Below are 18,265 nucleotides of genomic sequence, written 5' to 3' on the forward strand. Positions count from 1 at the left end.
TGAGAGAGCTTTCTCGCACGCATACCTCTTGGCCACATCAGCTTCAATAGGAACTTGCAATCTGATCGACCATGCACTACTCTATCTGTCAGTTATTACCATGTGTCCTCTTCGCTTCAGGCATGGGGTTTTGCTCAAATTACATCGAATTCCCCATTCCTCACGCGAATATATCTGCGGAATGTGCTCGCGTGACGGGAAATGAACCCCGAGCAGTACACGATCTATCATCTACCCTTTCCTGCAACCAACTTACTAATTTCCAAATGTTGCTGCACTCACCGGTCTGAGCCAGCGTCCTCTCATTGCCATTGTCTTCTTCGTGGAGCGCAAGATGCTTATCCCGAAGCGTCTACTTATTTCGATATCAGTTCTCTTCAGTCCGACCGACGCAATTTCTTTCACCAACAGTGATTATGATGGCATCACAGGAGGAAAGCCATTCACGGTGACTTGGGAAGGCGATGGGACGGTAGGTCTCGAACGGCTCCCTCTTAAAATCCGACCCACGACTGACTCATTCATCTCACGTAGCCAGTGAATATCACCCTCGTCGCAGGCGACCCATCGAACCTGCAAAGAGTATCACCACTCGCAGGTTCGTCTCCACTACTACAACTCTCCCCCCTCCTCCCCATGCAACAGCCCCTTCCCCATCTCCCTCTCCCCCAATACCACAACCCAACTAAACCTCCCTCCCACACAGTGGCCGAAACCGGCAACTCGTTCACCTTCACCCCCCCCATCTCCACCGGAAAACCCGCCCTCTTCTCCCTCCAAATCACCCAATCCGGCCTCTACAACTACTCCCCACGCTTCACCATCCTCGCAGGCCCCTCTGACCCACAACCGGGCTTGCCCATCCCGGACCCCACCGTCACAGCCAGCCCTGACACCACTATACTCCCTCCCACCGACGCGCCGCTAGGCCTTGGCTCCGCCCCCTCCGCCCCCTCCGCGTCCACTTCCCCTTCAATTCCAGAAAGTCCACATGGCAAAACACCCACGTATCCTTCAGGGGGGCACAAGCCCACGTCTACAGCTGAGCCGCTGCCAATACTCGGTGGTCCGGGCGGCATTGGCGGTGGCGGCGTGGGTGGGGTCCCGCTGAGTCCGGCGAGTGGTGGGTACTATCCAGCGGGCAACAAGACGAATGGCACGTGGGTGCTGCTGAACTCGACGGCTAGTGGGAGCTCCAGCGCTTGGTTGAGTATGTATACGATTGGCAGGGCGCATTGTGGGGATGAGGCTTGCGAGGCGTTTACGGGGGGAGGGGCGGGGAGGGTGAGGCCGACGAGGGTGGGGTTGGTGATGGGGGTGGGGGTGCTTTTGTTGGGGTTTGTTTGGGGGTGGGTGGGTGTTACGTGAGAGGGGGGGATGTTGTTGAAAGAGGGGGAGGCTTGCAGCTATTGATATGGATATTGGAATGGTTCTTCGATTCGTGGAAGAAGCTTGGATTTGACTATAGGTGGTAATAATGTTTGCATAGAGTAATTAACGCTCAGCCACTCTCTAATGGATCTAATGTCTACCATATCTCAGGCGGAGTGATCCGCATCAATGTCTCCATCTCGTCAGTGCATGCGAAAGATTCCCAAACGCCTCGCTGTCGTGTCTGCTGAAATGGTATCTCAAGCGTCACGTCCGCTGCCTATGCGGTCACACTAGTTCTTCACTTCCTTTAGCATTCACTCTGACACTTCCTTTGGCTCCTCCTTCTTCTCTTCGACATAGCCCTCCATGCCCTTCGCACACTTCCCCAACCGCCTCCAAAAGTCTTCCCTCTCCCTGATCAGCTCCTCAGCCCACCCCTTACAGACGTCCCCGTTAATGAGTTCCTTCGCGTCCAGAAATTCGCCCAAGTCCACACTCCCTTCCCCGGCCTTCTCATACTCCACCATCTGCAACACTAATTCCAATTTATCAACATCCTTCACAAACTTCGCATTCTCAGTCTTCCCCTCTTCATACTCTTCCCACAATTTCTTTAGCCGTCCACCCTGCTCTCCTCCATCCACACCTCCTAATGCCTGCGTCTGAATCCACGCCATAGTATCCCCCTCCCTCCTTGCCTTCTCCTCCTTTTCGACCTGGCGCGGGATTAGGTCTCCCACTATGGATTCAGCCATGTCGTGGACGAGGGCGAGTTGCACGCAATGCCCGATGTTGATTTTGGAGGCGAGGGAGTCAGGCGCTACGAGGCAGATTATTGACATGCGGTACATGTGGTCGGCGATGGATTCTGGGCGTTTGATGTGGAAGCGGCGCCAGCCTTCTCGGGGGGTTGTCTTTAGGCGTTCGAGGAGGTGGAAGAAGGGGATTGGTGTGGAGGGTTGAGGTTTGAAGGAGGGAGTGAGGGGAAAGGAAGAGAGAGCTAGAGGAGTCGGTTAGTGGAGATTTGGCGGAGAAAAGAGGAGGGTATGCACCTGATTCGACTGTCCATTGTGAGGTTTGGGACGCTGTGATGGGTGGTGATGCGGTCTGTGGATTTGACGGAGCGCTTGAAGTTGTCAGCTTCTGAGAGGAATGTGAGATTGGTAGGTCTGGCTGTTGCTGAGGCATCTTTGCAAGTGGTCAATGAAATTCCTTGGTCGCTTGGTGGATTGGGTGTGCTAATGAGCGGATTGGATTGGAGGATGATGCATTGATCTTAAATACTTCGCATGAGGCAGGACGGAATCTCTATGATTGACTCTAGGACTTTCGAGGGCGCCATCGTAGATCATCGTAGATGGCAGCCCTGTTTGCCCACTTGTTTACGGCAATCGCTTTGAGATACCAAATATAAAGAGATCTAACCTATTTGGGCGACCAACTTTTTGGATTGCTTCTTGACGTGGCTTTTGTGAATTTCATTGCAAAGTTTCTGTTTATTTGACATTGAATTGTCTAAAAAAAATGGATTGACGATTGCTCATTTATTTGTCATGTCAGAATTGTGTTACATTGCGGCCGTCATTATTGTACATTGTGATCCAACCAATCTGCTTGTCACCAACCATTAAAATCATCTGAATGTCACGATATTTGCCGTTATCGTAGAGTTCATGTGCCATGTCAAGGAAACCCTGTTTGAGCCATCCGTTCTGCAGCCCTGGAATGTTGACATTCCGGAGAATTTGCAAGACGACGCCACCGTCTCTGTACTCAGAAGCTGTAGGAGGATTCTGCTGGATGAGGCCGGCTACAGCTGCAGTAGCCTTGATCAAAACTAGCAATGCAGAGTTCGAGGGCAATAGCTTCCCAGATGGGAGAGAAGATGGTAGGGTGTGAAAATTTCTCGGGATTGGAGATGAATATCCAGCGTCTGTGGAGTTAACCGAGTTCAAGTCCAATGCGTTCTCCGGAGGCTTACTAGGGGATTGGTTTCCGTCGAGACTGGTTGAAGAGACTAGCGAATTGCCAGTCAAATCCAGTGGTGGTACCTCGCTTGCGTTTATTGTGCCCGCATTTGCATCAGGAGATTTGATCTTGACCTGTGAGGGCTGCGACTCAGGCTGAGGATACACTTGACCAAATACCCTCTGTTGGCGGCTCTTGTCAAAAGCTTGAAATTTGAGAGACGAATATCCCTCATCATGCCGTACTTGTAGAGCCAGAGCCTCCAAAGCCCATATGGCGTGATAATTCTGAGATACATATGGTCCATTGACATCTAAGCCAGGCACCAGCGCACGTTCGGTGTCACGAAAGACGCCATGAAAAAGTGGACCACTATATGGTCTTTGTGCTATCCGATAGAGACCATTTAGAAGTGACAGGAACAAGGGCTCGCTGTTCAATTTTGTACCTTCATAAGTGATGGAAATCCGCAGGTCGAAAGGATCGTTTTCAGCTGCGGCAGCCGAAGAGTTGAGTATAGCAGGACTAATTCATCATTAGTATCGTAAGCATCACCATCGGGACCTGCTTCGTCGTACATGGTGGGAGATGAGCCACCTTCGACGGTTGTCAAAGGAGCGGTGTTGATAGGAGTGGACGACGATAGTTGAAACCACAGCAAGTACAAATCGGCAAGTACTGCAGCAGATTTCCACATGGCTATTTCTATCGAGGACATGGACTCGCAAAGTAATAGCTACATATGTTTTGCTTTGCTTTGAGCAGGTTGTCTCGTGTCGCGAAAGTCGTTCCAAATGTAGATTTCCTGTCCTCAATCGCGATATGCGACTAAGAAACAACATGACGTTACCGATTGATGTATTGATGTAAAAGACAGACCGTTGCGCCTCAATATGACTAGATTTGAGTAAGACAGACCTCGATGCCTCCGAGTTCCAGTCCTGCGCGGCATTTTTTAAAGGGAAGATTTGATGTCAGGTCAGCTGGAAGTCAAGTCAAGTCAAGGCTCGAAAGGTCTGTCTTGCTGCTTCGATGGTCGAATGCTCAGACAAAGTAGCCGCTATGAGGGTCGAGTCCAAGGATGGAAATTCTTGTTCCATCATATCTTGGGCGGAAACATCTTGCGCTTGAGTATTGACTGGTTGCGAAGCAGGTCTACTCTTCTTATTCGTCTTCTTTGGCTTCACGACGATGTAATCTTCTAGATTTCTTGCATCAGGCGCAGTCTCGTCTTCTCTGTAGTCATGTTGCATTCTATATTCCTCTCTACTTTTTCTTCTTCCGTCCTGCTTACCCATGGCTTTGCCAAACTGTCTCTCGAATAACGTTACCTCGTCAGGGGTGTCCGACTTGATATCTATAGGAGGCAGTGAAGTTAATGACTTGACTCGCCCCACTTGACCATCCATCAAGCGCACTTTGATCCCCCTGGGGTGGTTGCCACTTCCGAGAAGCTGTCCGACATAGCCTGTTGTCAGCTTGCCTGTAGGCTGGTCTGCCTTGAGTTCAATATTCACACCGACACCCCTTTTCAGCTGAGACCATACTGGTACGGACATCTTTCGTAATTGCTGAAGGATCGCTTCCATATACAATTCTGGACAATACTATAGTGCTCAAAAATTCTGCGATGTTTATTGAGAAGCAGCCAAGCCGGGCAACGTGTGTGGAAGACTACGCGTGTTAAAGTCTCTGTTACGGTGAGGACACAGATCCAACAAACAGCACGAGTAGATGTTGATTGAGATGGTGAATACACTTCTTGTTTCTTAAGTTGCCCGAATCATGAGCAGTCACTATAGCCATGACTCAGTCTTGGATTTGCCTTGTAATTCTGAACAAATGCAGTTGCATCATTGGGTCTCAGTAGCTGGCATGATTGTCTTTTTACAAGTTGTATTTACGTTTCCCCCATTGAGGTCCATTTCAGCAACGTCTCCAGACTCGGCCTCCTGACAGTCATCTTCTGCTGACACCGCCCGCGGCTCACAATAACAGCCAGCAATGCAATCAGGGAAATGGCGAATATCCAACGCGATTTCCCACGGCCTCTTAGGGTCAGGGTTGCACACGACACGGCCGTCTTCGCAATCACACTCCAGCGTGTAATGTTCCCAAGGTTCTGCTATTGAATTGGTGGCAGAGCAGAGGTTGACTAGTTCGTTGTGCCCTTTCATGGTGAAATATGCCCATCGTCCCAAGACACCAGGAAATGGTTTCTGACCATTTACTGGCTCATTGCTGAAATCTTCGGGGAGTGGTCCATCGCACTTAAGTCTATGCTGTCAAGAGTCAGTATCGCAAAGTTTCCCAGATTTGGACGAACAGTGAACGGATTGTCTGGTGCTCTTTTAGAGACAGCTGCACCTGAGGTGAGTTCAAGCTGTCCAAGCAGCATAACCACAGCGGCCGCAAATAGTGACTTGAGAACTTGAGTCGCCATTGCTGAGCTTCTCGAAGGCATTCGTCAGCTTTAAGATAAGGACATGCTATTGTCTGCGAAAGCTCAGAAACCCTTTGCTGTGTGCGAGGTTCCATGCGACAAAGCCAGACAATCTCAGTGCGCCTGAGCTCGTCTCTTGCGAGCAATTCAAAAGGAGCCTCTTGAGGACCACAACGTCCAGGAAAAGACTGAGCTACTGACGTAAATTCTGACATAGCATAATACTCTTGACTTCCCACTGGATCAATTTGGCATCATGAGGAAGCTTCCGAGTGATGGCGAGTACTTGAGGCGGATTTTTCAAGATGCTTCAGTCACTCAGTCGTATACGTGAGCCTCTTGAGCCTCTTGAGCAAAGTTTGAATAGTCTATTACGTTTGAAGTCACTTTCATTAATAACCTAACCATGTATCTACGTTCCATACCGCTATGCAAAAGCACAATCCCAACGTTCATCCAACCATCCATCCAACGACTGAATGTAGAGATTTCTAGTCGAACCTTATCCTACGCTGACAATGCCTCCCATAATAATTCCAGATCCAATGCTTCCATCCCTCAAGCAGCTTCTCTTCCTTCCACTCCTGCTTCAATCACCGCGAAACTTTTCAACACCCTTCCCGTCCCTAAAAACCTCCTCCTGCATCTCCGCATCACAAAGATCATTCCACCCGACCCAAGGCGTGCCCTTCTTATCAGTCTTAAGCACGAGATTCTTCTGCCCATACTCCTTCGCTATCCTCTCCTCCCCCTCCATCTTCCCTTGTTGCAGAATCTTCCGCAACAAGACCCTCGCAGAACGTTGAAACCAGATCGCTCCCCACATGCTCTCTCTATTCTGCTTCAATCCGCCGTGATGCGCGTTATGATGGATCATGACGGGGGTAACGCCCGTCCATAAGTTCGTGAAAAGCTTGACATCATCCCATCCAGCCGTTTGTGGTGTCACCTCTTTCATCTTTTTACCCCCCGCTATCCAAACTTTGCCACCGCCTGGCTCTTTTCTTCCTCCTTCCTTGCTTTGCTCCTCCGTGTAATTGACTAACCCTACGCCCTCATTCAGAATAGCGAATGGCCTCAGCCGTGCTTTAATATCGTCTGCCAATTCCTCGCCTCCAGGATTACTGACGTTCTTTCTCTCCCATGACTCTTGCAACCTCTCCTTGTCCGCGAATCTCACCCATTCCATATCGTGATTCGCAAAGACGGTCGCCTGGCCAAGCTCGCTCCAATAATCCAACCCAATGCCGAACTCATAATTCATATCATCCCACAACCGCGGCTTCTTATGCGTTGGATGCTTACCAAGAACACCCGTCGGTGCCCCCATCATCTCGCTCTCTACTCCTTCCTTACCGACAAACCGGCCCTTCCACTCCCTCCACCCCCCCAGACCCTCTTCTTCCTTCTCCATCTCCCACTGCTCTCCAATAACTCGTCGCTGGAACTCCTGCATCCCCCAGATCAGACTGAAAACCCCTTGATCACTCTCTACAATCTCGCCCTCCTTCTCTCCCTCCCTCTGCACCGCGACCGCCCGTTCAAACATGCTCCTCATAGCCCCCACATTCCCCATCACAACCCCACTATTCAAATACCTCGGCCTATATCGTGCGTAAAGGTACCGCTCACTCCCATCATCAATATCCTGATCCGTATCCGCCCCATACAAATCCGTGGGTAGCGGCGAGGGCGGGACAGCGTAACATTGAGTATCAGCGGGGGAGCCTGGCCAGCAGCGTTTCTGCGAGCTGAAAACTACGGATTGCTGCGCGGATAGATTTCGCATATTTTCCGCCCCAATCTCCTGCGTCAGTCGAGCGTCCGCGCGGGCGTTCACGGCATGGTATCGTTCCACTAGTAGCTGGGCGTCGAGTTGGAACCAGACGTCATAGCCGTCTACCACGAGGACTAGTTCGTCGTCTTTGTCGGGACCGAGTGCGGCGAGATGGGAGTACAGGCCTTGGAGTTTGGCGATGTGGGAGCCCCCGTTTGCCAAGCTCTGGTTGTTGAAGGTTTGGCCCCAGTTGATGATTGTGGGGATTGGGTAGTGGAGGAGTGTGGAGGAGAGAATGGTTTTGCAAAGGTTGGGATCGGGTTGAGAGGCCGGGATTAGGAGGTGACGAAGAGGTCCTTGGTGGGGTTTTGGCGATATGGTTGATTGGTGGAAGATGTGAAAGGGGAAGCGTGTGCTGTAGATGGTAGCGAGAAAGATGACGGCGATGAGAAGCCGCTGCCAACGTGTTCCATGGAGGCTATAATGGGGCTGTTTGAGGTTGGGGAGCTTCATGGTTAAGGTATCTGGGGAAGTATACATGATGAAGGAAAGGATCTTCAACTGATAAAGGAAGCAAATGGTTGATCGGGTGATAGGGGTTCGTCGACGGAGAAGGAACGATGTCTAGATGGCGAGATTGAAGCGAGACTTTCATATTGGATGTTTCGGAGCAAAATGGAAGCTGCAGAGATGATATAACAAAATACGATATGCCATATGAACGCATCCTACCTGGGGCTCCATCTGCAGAACTGAAGAAAAGGGAAAAAGGTCGCCAGTGGGATTTCGCTCTTATAACATTCATTTTAGTCTAGAACCTTGCAAGCCTCTCGAGAGTCTCGACGGAGGGGATGTCACGACGGTCCAGACCTTATAGAGATTAATGACCGCCACGCGAAAGTAGACCAGCTTCAAGAGGCTAGCCAAGGCATATGCCCATCTGTTTTGGGACGGTTCTGGGGCATAAGGGGCCTTCATCTAACAGAGAACGGAACTGTATTCAGGGGCTTTTGAGTTTCCCCCTGCGCTAATCCCGATCTGGTACGGCTTCTTTGGTAGGCAAATCTTGGTGATCCTCAGGCTGAGCAGCCCAACAACTTGCGAAAGCTGCGTCAGATGAGAGAGCAACTGTGTATGAAAGACTATACCAAAGGAAGCGTTTGACGTGTCGTTGTACTGAGCTGTCAAATGCTTGAGGGCAATGCCCACGGCGTACTGATCGGAAAAAGTCTCTTGAGAACGCCGTTGCTCTGATGATCCACCTTTAAAACGTCCCGCACAGATGCGTGATTGACCGAAGCTTGAACTCTAGCTCCGCAGTAGTGGGTGTGTTTCACCGCCGCAAGGGATAGAAAATTCGACATTCGACGGCACAAAAGATACTTGACCTTAAGCGGACCAACGCCACTGCTCGACAGCACACAAAATGCAAGGTATACATTGTAGACCACGGATGTGACAGAACGCTTGTCGACTGACTCTTGCTCCATGAAATGCGTTGCTCTGATCAATTTATGACTGCCCAAAGCCGCTCGAGTAGAAATCCACTGCTTAGTCATCTATACTCCGGTAGGGCTGAACTTCGAAGTAAAGAAATTTACAGTCTCCCATCAAAGCTGCATCTCAGTCTAATCGTCCGCCAATGGTAAGCTGTCGCCGTCTTGATGCTCAGATGGAATCAGTACTAATTGTTAATTATAGGCGGCATTCAATTTCCGTCCTTGTTACGACGTAATGCGAAGACCACGGTCTCCTCAAATCCTGCCCTTCCTAACCCCCTCGATACCTCAAAACTGGCTCTACCATGTACTCATAAGTACAACGTATCGGAAGCACCTAATTACGAGATCGTCATCTAGAAAGTCCTTTTCTACAGCAGTATGCAGATTCGCCGCGTCTCAAGCTGCGGCAAAACGGCCAGACTTCCTCGATGAACCCGCCGAATCGGAACAAATAAAGGGACAAAATTCCTCAAAAGCAAAGAAATCCAACGCTCAAAATCACTTGGATAGAATCCTGTCAGGATTGAAATCAGATTCAAAGGAAGGAATGAACTTGGCGAGCGAGGTTCAACGAGGTTTCCAGACGGCGAAAGATAACACGGGCGATTTCGATTGGAAAAAGATGCAAGCCCCTATCGATGGTATTTCTGGAAGCGGGTCTGGAAAAGAGATGACCGCAGAAGACCACAGGGCGCTGCTTAAAGACAGCATTGAGAAGATACCAAGCACCCCCCGTAACAAGCGGACGGTGCGTTCGCGACCAGAGGTGGGAAGGATCGTCGAGGTGAACCTGAGCAAGGGAATCGATTTTGGGAGAGCATTGGCACGACTGGGGACGACATTGTCGAGCAACAGCGTACGGAGGGATCAAGTGATGCAGAAATACTATGAACGCAGGGGACAGAAACGGAAGAGGCTGAAGAAGGAGAGGTGGAGGAAGCTCTTCCTACGCGGTTTCAGGGCTACGGTTGCGAGGGTCAGGGAGATGAAACGAAAGGGCTGGTGAATGTTATGTAGTTGAAATTGCCTTGTAGAGGGAATTATATATGAAGCAGAGATCGGGCAATGGTACATGTGCCGCAACTACGCCGTGGTATTGGCGACTATAGCGGCTACTGTGGCCCAGAGAGTTTCATGGTAGTCACTCGCCTCATGCCTTTTGCATGACTGATCTCTCATATAGCACCTTCTTCCATCATTAATCGATGAACCATTTCGTGCTCTTATAGTATCATGACAGCCTCTTGCAAGTGGTGGACCTTGTACATACACATTTGGCTCCCGTGGTCGAAGCGCGACTGTTCATTGGCCAATGCACCACCTTCCTCACCTTCCCTTTTGGGCCATTTTGTTCAATATTTCCGCCTGTTTCCCAGATCTGGTCCAGGTCCTTGCAGCTCCTCCCAGCTGCCTGCCGGTACCTGATCACGTCCACCAATGCCACCGTTATCCAGACGCACGGGTACACTACGGCCCTAGACTGTGCATCTGTCGTCAGTGACGGCTCCCGGAGTCACGGTAATCGTGAGCTTTCTCCGCAGCTCCTGCAGCTACTTAATGGAGCTCCCCAAGCTCTCTCTGCCTGCATTTCTTGTCAATTTTGAGCTTGTGAAAGTACCTTGAAAGCTTTTCTTCCTTCAGGATGCACTTCCCTTCAGCCTTTCTGCTTGCTGCTGCTCTGGCTACTAGCAATGCCCTCAACATCCTCGTTGGCAATGATGATGGCTTCGGCTCCGCCAACATCAGGGAGTTCTACCGCCTCCTCAAAGCAGCTGGCCATGACGCTTGGATAGTGGCACCGATCGACAATGAGAGTGGTCAAGGTGGCCGCGCAGTCTTCACCACCGAAGCCAAACTCACCAAGCCAACTGAGTATGACCTCGTGCCTGCAGGAGCCCCAAGTTTCGGTACAGACCCCCATGACTCGCACATTTGGTACTACAATGGTACACCTGCTGCCTGCACATTCTTCGCCCTCGATTATGTCGTCCCAAAGTTCACCGGCTGGAAGAAGGTGGATCTGTTCGTCTCAGGTCCAAATTTCGGCCTGAACGCTGGTCCCTTCTTCTACACTCTCTCAGGAACGATCGGTGCCACGTAAGGCTCTTCCTTGTCGCCTTGCCCCTATTCATATTTAACGAGAATACAGCTACGCAGCCGTCGAACGCGGCATCCCTGGGATCGCCTACTCCGATGCAACAGCCGAACAGCGTTCCTACACCTATATCAACAAGACGACACCAACTGGGTACCCAGATCGTGCCACCATCTACGCCCAAGCCTCCGTCGATCTCGTGCAGCAGGTGATCGCCGGCGCCTCCAACAAATCCCAACTTCTGCCCTACGGCTACGGTATCAGCGTCAATTACCCCTTCGTCACATCCTTCACCAACACCAGCTGTGTGAAGCCAAAGTTCATCCAGACACGCATGACGGGAGGCGCGCAGGTCGATAAGGCTGTCTTCAATGAGACTTCGAAGCTCTTCACGTTCGGGAATACTGATGGTCCGGGTCTGAATACATGCATCAATGGGGACTGCAGTCTGCCAGGGGAGACGACGGTGGTGAACGGTCCCAATTGCGAAAGTAGCGTTAGTGTCTTCACGGTCGATTATGATGCGCCCAGCACAAAAGCTACAGCGGCGGTCAGGGAGGGACTGTGTCCATTGGTAGAATACGAGAAGCATAAAGTGAAGAGAGAAGACGCAGAGGAGCGGATGAGGAAGGGGAGATATTTTCATGAATGATCGAAGTGAATGATGAATGGAGACTTGAAAAGCGTAAGCCAGTGGGTCGTAAGTGATGTGTAGATAAACACAACCCTTGCCAACTTTCTTGACTGCTTTTTCTCTTTCTCTCACAATTTTGGCCTTTTCTCGGACGCATCATTCACTACCAAGGGGTTGCGCTTCATTGGAAAGCGCTTGAAGAAGTCTCTTTCAAAAAGACACTAGATCGCACATAACAGTTCATCACTAACATTTACGTAAGAGCAACCCATCTCTCAACATTCTTCTTGAGAGAGCCGCCTCCTTTCCGTTAATACCAATAGCAATAAGAGCTTCTTCTTGACATGAATAGTGGAAAAGGAACCGTTTTTCTCAACTAGGGTTTTCATAGAGAGACCTTCTTTTAACATTACCAACAGAAGAGAAGCCCTATTCTTAATTTGGCAGACTCAAATCTACCACCATCCAGCGACAGATCCTGAGGATATGTCCGAAAGCAGCTCTACAGCCAAGCAAAAAGCCCCGAAGCACACTGCGATCTGGAAAAAGGACCGCAGCGAGCTGATATTCTACCCTAAACCTGCTTACACGAATGTGCAACTCAAGCAGATGCTCAAGGATCGCGGGTTGAAAACGAGTGGTAACAAGGCAGTTTTGTGTTCTCGTCTGGGAGATTATGGCCTCTATCCGTGACTTTGCTTTCTTGCAATGGTCGTGGTTGAGGGTGCTGATTGTGGGATAGGCCGTTCCCGTTTCTGAAGCTGCCGCCGGAGATACGAAATATTATCTACACCATGGTTGCCGGGCAGAAGGGCTACACTACACAGAGCAATATCAAGCGCCGATGGGTCAAAGCACATGGCTCGACTCCTACGACCCAACAGCTTTTCAAGATGCTCAACACTGCCAATATAATGCAACCTTCCATCTTTCGCCTCTGCACACAAACCCGCCGAGAAGGACTGCCGATTTTTCTACGGGATCACGAGTTCAATATTGCTTTACACGGCTTACACAAGACAGAATGGCTGGGGTTTGGACCGTACCTCTCGCGCCAGCCGTTTGACGGTAGCTGGGGTGGATATCCTACCACCATATCAGCCCACTTACCTGTAGACCTTACTACTCGCCTCATCACTCAAATCTCAAATTTCATCGCCAACGTGCCGAAGGACACTCAAATGACCTTCCAGCTCACAGGAATACGGGCTCTTACGAAATTGTGGGATAAGTACCTCAAAGGCCGCTGTCAGGTGGGTGGCAGAACAATGAAGCTTCGAATGGTCTTCGAAGGCGACGGCGGATTTTTCGTGGAGGACGTGACTCCCTTGCCTTCCGACGTCGAAAGTATTGCTTTGCGCTCAGATATGCTAACCAATGTGCTTATTTTTCCGCCCAATATTTCATGACTACACACTCTCCAAAGCTCCGCATAATTAGGTAAGATTGATCTCTCGTAGTTGCAAATTCGGCCTATACTAATCCTCACAGGCATTCAAAACAATAGATCTGAGAATCAAGAGACTCATTCACCAAGTTCGCGAAGCGCGGATTATATGTTTCAGGGACGCATTCATATGCAAACACTACCTTTTTTCTTTTCAAGGCCAGGAGTGAGACTCAATCAGCGATCTACAAAATTCGAGCAGTCTCTCCTCATTTTCAAGATTCATGCGAAAAGCTGAACTCATCAGATAGCACTCGTTAGCCCATCAGGAGCTCCGAAAGGTCCGCGAATTTAGAGCCGTTTATGGAAGGCACAATGCTCTAGAATTGTCATCTATAAGAAGAAGATTGCGGTTAAAATCACCTTACTAGAGAGCTGATTTAATGCGAGTGCCTTCTCCACCTCTCTTTACAGACTTATCTCACGCAGGCTCTCCTCTCATTGACCTTCCTTCAGAGACCTTTCTCCAACCAACCTCGCTCTGACAGGTCATTCTCCCACAGCCCATTTCTCACAGCATTATCATTTCACAATAGCACAACCACTTCTTCCATCCAAAGGAATAACTCGTAAATCAACGATTCATTTGCTCGATCTTTTTCACCGATTCTTTGACATTTCTCGAGAGAACATTATCTTCCAATCATACAAATCTTACCTCGTCACGACAACAGCGAACCATCACATTTGGCTCATTTTGAGTCTAGCCTTCTCGTATCCAGGTCTCGACAAAGCACTCACATTGACGTTTACCATCTGCCCTTACTACCGACTGGTGAAAATTTCTCAGGGGAACCCCATCGTTTAATCACGCAACTCTTGCTTCGCCACTATCACAGTAAACGAGCAATTTTGGTCTATTTGAGCCTCGTGCTTTAGTACCTGGGTCTCGATACAGAAATTTCCATGGGGTTCACGATATGAACTAAGCGCACTACATCACTTTCACACCACACTAAATCTCAGCAAGCATTCAAGATGCGGTACTGGAAGTTTTCAGATAAAGAGCAAATTTTTGCACATCCTATTCCACCGCGCAAGGTATCAGAGATGAAATCGATGCTCAAGCAGCGTGGATTGACGCTTTCGGGGACTAAGGAAGTCTTGAAAGCTCGCCTCGAAGACTATGACCTTGTACAGTGAGTCTGGGACTTTCTCAAGCAAAATAACGTTTCGAGTCACCACTGACATAGAATAGCCCGTTTCCGTTTTTCAAGCTACCTGCCGAACTTAGAAACGAGATCTACCTCTTGGTGACACAATTACCATGCGCTTTCGATGCCGCGCAGGCTAAGCGGGTCTGTGCTAGGTTCTATGGAAATACGTCGTCATCACTCATCGCATCTTCAGTCTCTAAAATCATCAACACAGCACAGATCTTTCAGCCCGCTATCTTTAGACTCTGCAAACAGACACGCCTGGAGGGACTTCCTGTCTTTTATGCGCAACGGAATCTCAGTCTAGGTGGCTATTACCTTCTGCAAACTCACAAATTCATATACCAAAACGTCAGAGCAGAATACGATACCTGGCTTGAGACTTTAGGGCCTGAGATGCGGGCGACATTCGGTAAAATCACATTTAAGATGAACAAGGAAATGGACAGTGAGGCGATCCAGATTCTTCTTCGGGCCGTATCCTTGTTAAAGAATACAACGGTATGTTGCAGATTCTATGCTAGTTATGTATACTTCCACGAGAAGTGGAAAGTGTTTCGAGAGACGGTGCATGAGAGGATGCAGGAAAGGACCAACTCGCCTGCAGATGTCCAGATATTGATCGACAGAGCTGATCAAGGGATTGACATCGCACAGGCAACTGCGACTGCCGTCACTAACATGCAGTCCTACTTTAAAGACGATTCACCGCAAACAAGTCTCGAGATTGTCTTCCTACCTGTATTCACAAAACGATCAGGATGAGCATCAATAGGTATCATGGGACTCACAAGTTTTGACCTTATTAAGACTCGCCTCTACAAGCAGCAGCAACTTCAACAAACAAATGACTTGCTTAGCTGAGGACGATTCAAAGCACGAATAATAGAACACCTACCAAGCAATATCATTACATACATATTTGTAAAGCACATAACTATTGAAGCCTCCAGACCTTGTCAGTATTTGTTGCTCCTTCTGCAAGCTTTGGCCCGGTCAATTTACCTTTTGCATTGGACAGGCTATGCTCCAATGGCTTATTTGGCTGAGACGTGTAACGCTTATGCCTGGTGGGCCCACTTGCATAAATTGCGTCCTGGCCAGGTCCAATTTCTCATGCTATTCACATTGCGTTTCTTGAATCACCAAACCACGCATCTGGATGGGCTAAGAATATTGGCTGGCGTGCAAGTACCATAAGTGGTTATTGTGTCAATATGGCACTATGCTCTGAGGTTCAAATGCAGTCTCATTCGAACAGGTGATTATATATAAAATTATATATAATAAGCGTCTTTAACTCTCATTCACCATCGTCACACCGTGGAATGTCCAGAGCAAGGACCTCGCAGGTAGTTACATCATGCAATCCGGCGTCTTGATGATGAGCAAAGCAACCGAGATTTGTAGGAAGACTCTCCTTCCTAGACTCTAATGGACAGAAGCTACAGTAATACATACATGCTTCGACGAGTGTTGTCGACTTTTCTGTAGCTCTCAAATGAGCTGTCGCACCTTTGAAAAGCTCTAGATGGCCGGAATCCAATCCTTTTCGATCTCTCAAGCCAAAAGTTGCAGAATTTTTGCTCGCTGAGCATACCCTTGAGACGAACGAGTCTTGGCAACAGGCCTAGCTCACTGCAGAGCCTAGCACAATCCAATATACAGTGAGCATTTGCTCCTCGCGTCAGAAGAGATGGTTTCTTGCCTTGAAAATTGAGAAACTCTCCTTTTAATCTGCCTCTGACTCATTCTTCACGGCTTTATATGCCATCGAACCCTCTTTTCTGGCATATACACTCTCACTGTTAACCACCTCGATGATTTTGTCATGCTTTTTCGTGGAGCTCTACTCATGAGTGTGCCCAATGATGAAGCTCCGATATAAGCAGAATATTATTGAGTTCAGAGTTGTGGCGGCAGCCTTACCCTTGCTCTTTCTCCACAACAGGGTACACAATTGTTTAGAAAGTCAATTTTGCTCATTTCCACACAACAATCCAGCCTCCTACTCCAAAATCGGAAATCAGCTGTTCGTCACGAAGTTCTATCTTACTCCAAATGTGGGTTCCCAAGGAAGGATGCCAGTCACGTGTCTCCACAGAAACTATCACCAGCGCCTCGATTTTCAATAAATTCCTGCTGGCCCAGGCTCTTTCTTTTCTTCTTCACAAACATTCTCTGTACCACACACACGTCGTTTTTACCCATAGACCTCTCAATTACTTCCAGCTGCTTTGCTCGTCCACTCTTCTTCTCAAATTTGCTTCTCTCCACAATTCCAACCTCTCCTCGCACGTAAGCCTGCCCTCGCGACGTGTAAAGCTCAGCGAAAATGAGTGCAAACCTCGACATCGTCATGAGTGCTCCTTGTCTCCCACCGAACATACCTGACGCTCGCAATTGGACTATCCCCATCTATGCTGTACGAACGCGAGATGACCATGCAAGACGCGTCAATACTTCCGAGGTCGTTGACCCCAAATGTCTCCGGCGCCACTCAGACCCCCAGACCGAGCGCTTCCGATTGGGGAGATGTTGCCCGAAGCTCCGTCGTCCGGTCAATGAGGTGCTGAAAGGGGCGTATATCTCCTTTGGCTCAGTCTGCAAAGCCTTTGGCAGCAAGTCGAAGGCTGGGATCAGCCAGGTCGGCGGCTCTCTCCAAACAAAGGCCACAGACATCAAGGAGAAGACTAAGGGGAAGGGTTAGTATCACATCTGCTGTTGTCACCAACAGCCTAGCGTCATCTTCGTCCCTTCCTAACTCACAGCATCCCTTAAAATTTCCACTCACGCTATAGACACCTTATACTAACACCAAAACAGTCTTGGCCCACAAACGCAAAATCTCGGACCCAATCTCCAACCCCGACTGCTGCCCCTTCCTCCCCAGCACCGCCCCCACAACAACGTACACCACCACCAACACCACCACAGGCACCAAACCCTCAATCTCGCACCCAACCACCATCTCCACCTCCACCTCCGCCATCCCCTCCCTCTCTCTCGACCGCGACCGCAATTCCACCATCCCCCTGGACGTCACCGACCTGACCGCGCGTATCGCGTACGCCAAATCAGTAGGGGCCCACTACTCGGAGCACCATCGGCGGCTATCCCGCCAACAATCCGTCCAGCCATCCACCCAGCAGCGGGCTCGGGAACAATCCCACCCAAACCACCCTCCCGCTGCGCTCTCCGAGGAGGTAGAGCAAATGCCCCAGTTTGAGGAGTTCTCATGGGGCAGCGTCAGTGAGCAGCGTCCTGGTATTAGCAGGATGAGCAGCTGGCGCGTCCCGGCGGGGACGGGGGCTGATACGCCGGGGTATACGTCGCCGGGGTGTTTGGCTACGCCGGGGGCAATGACGCCGGGATATTCTCCTGCGTCCCCGAGTCCTGGGACTAGTGAAGTGGAGGGGGGGATTATTTTGTATGTCAGCGCTCGGATGGGAGGGAGGTGGGGAATGAAGGGGGGAGAGAGGAGAGGTGTGGGCCGAGGTGGAGGGGGATGGGTAGAATGGGGTTGAGGAAGTGTAAGGGAAGGGAGAATTTGAGATTTGCGAGGAGTGGGAGGGGCTGAGTTGGTGGAAGGGAGGATGGTGGAGGATGTTAATGGGTTATCTTGTGTTGAAGACGGTGATTTGGTTGCTTTGTATGTCTGGAGAAGCCATGTAGGCGGATGCGCCTGTGAGATTGCGATCAATGTTGAATGAAAATGTGGCTTGGATGGTTTTTCTTTTCTAAGATGTGAGATGAGAATACAGCAATCGAAATGATCTTACTAATGAATAACATCGTAGCTGTGGCAAACATGAAGCACGCACGCATTAATCAACAAATACTTTCCAACGTTATTTACATCCAGGTC

At 49.7% G+C, this 18,265-nt stretch overlaps 9 protein-coding genes across 9 annotated transcripts; 4 read left to right on the plus strand and 5 right to left on the minus strand.

Annotated features, from left to right (window-relative positions):
- Positions 1–1,688: 1,688 nt before the first annotated feature.
- KY384_003352 (uncharacterized protein) lies at positions 1,689–2,562 on the minus strand (the record flags this gene model as incomplete). The annotated part of the gene is made up of 2 exons (XM_044811870.1): positions 1,689–2,374; positions 2,427–2,562. 2 exons carry the CDS (start codon positions 2,560–2,562, stop codon positions 1,689–1,691), a joined length of 822 nt encoding a protein of 273 aa, XP_044671003.1.
- Positions 2,563–2,930: 368 nt separating this feature from the next.
- Positions 2,931–3,922, minus strand: KY384_003353 (uncharacterized protein; the record flags this gene model as incomplete). Its single annotated transcript, XM_044811871.1, has 2 exons — positions 2,931–3,835; positions 3,898–3,922. The coding sequence occupies 2 exons, from the start codon at positions 3,920–3,922 to the stop codon at positions 2,931–2,933; spliced, it is 930 nt and encodes a 309-aa protein (XP_044671004.1).
- Positions 3,923–4,337: 415 nt separating this feature from the next.
- On the minus strand, positions 4,338–4,901 carry KY384_003354 (uncharacterized protein; the record flags this gene model as incomplete). Its single annotated transcript, XM_044811872.1, has 1 exon — positions 4,338–4,901. One exon carries the CDS (start codon positions 4,899–4,901, stop codon positions 4,338–4,340), a length of 564 nt encoding a protein of 187 aa, XP_044671005.1.
- Positions 4,902–6,374: 1,473 nt separating this feature from the next.
- KY384_003355 (uncharacterized protein) lies at positions 6,375–8,075 on the minus strand (the record flags this gene model as incomplete). The annotated part of the gene is made up of 1 exon (XM_044811873.1): positions 6,375–8,075. The coding sequence occupies one exon, from the start codon at positions 8,073–8,075 to the stop codon at positions 6,375–6,377; it is 1,701 nt and encodes a 566-aa protein (XP_044671006.1).
- A 1,151-nt stretch (positions 8,076–9,226) lies between these two features.
- KY384_003356 (uncharacterized protein) lies at positions 9,227–10,081 on the plus strand (the record flags this gene model as incomplete). The annotated part of the gene is made up of 3 exons (XM_044811874.1): positions 9,227–9,243; positions 9,449–9,920; positions 9,962–10,081. 3 exons carry the CDS (start codon positions 9,227–9,229, stop codon positions 10,079–10,081), a joined length of 609 nt encoding a protein of 202 aa, XP_044671007.1.
- A 625-nt stretch (positions 10,082–10,706) lies between these two features.
- On the plus strand, positions 10,707–11,811 carry KY384_003357 (uncharacterized protein; the record flags this gene model as incomplete). The annotated part of the gene is made up of 2 exons (XM_044811875.1): positions 10,707–11,161; positions 11,214–11,811. The coding sequence occupies 2 exons, from the start codon at positions 10,707–10,709 to the stop codon at positions 11,809–11,811; spliced, it is 1,053 nt and encodes a 350-aa protein (XP_044671008.1).
- Positions 11,812–12,279: 468 nt separating this feature from the next.
- Positions 12,280–13,202, plus strand: KY384_003358 (uncharacterized protein; the record flags this gene model as incomplete). The annotated part of the gene is made up of 2 exons (XM_044811876.1): positions 12,280–12,444; positions 12,555–13,202. 2 exons carry the CDS (start codon positions 12,280–12,282, stop codon positions 13,200–13,202), a joined length of 813 nt encoding a protein of 270 aa, XP_044671009.1.
- Positions 13,203–14,218: 1,016 nt separating this feature from the next.
- KY384_003359 (uncharacterized protein) lies at positions 14,219–15,162 on the plus strand (the record flags this gene model as incomplete). Its single annotated transcript, XM_044811877.1, has 2 exons — positions 14,219–14,379; positions 14,475–15,162. The coding sequence occupies 2 exons, from the start codon at positions 14,219–14,221 to the stop codon at positions 15,160–15,162; spliced, it is 849 nt and encodes a 282-aa protein (XP_044671010.1).
- Positions 15,163–16,129: 967 nt separating this feature from the next.
- On the minus strand, positions 16,130–16,752 carry KY384_003360 (uncharacterized protein; the record flags this gene model as incomplete). Its single annotated transcript, XM_044811878.1, has 2 exons — positions 16,130–16,244; positions 16,490–16,752. 2 exons carry the CDS (start codon positions 16,750–16,752, stop codon positions 16,130–16,132), a joined length of 378 nt encoding a protein of 125 aa, XP_044671011.1.
- Between the last annotated feature and the right edge of the window lie 1,513 nt (positions 16,753–18,265).

The sequence above is a fragment of the Bacidia gigantensis genome (genome assembly GCF_019456465.1).
Source record: "Bacidia gigantensis strain McMullin 20006 chromosome Unknown contig_180, whole genome shotgun sequence".
Classification (NCBI taxonomy): domain Eukaryota; kingdom Fungi; phylum Ascomycota; class Lecanoromycetes; order Lecanorales; family Ramalinaceae; genus Bacidia; species Bacidia gigantensis.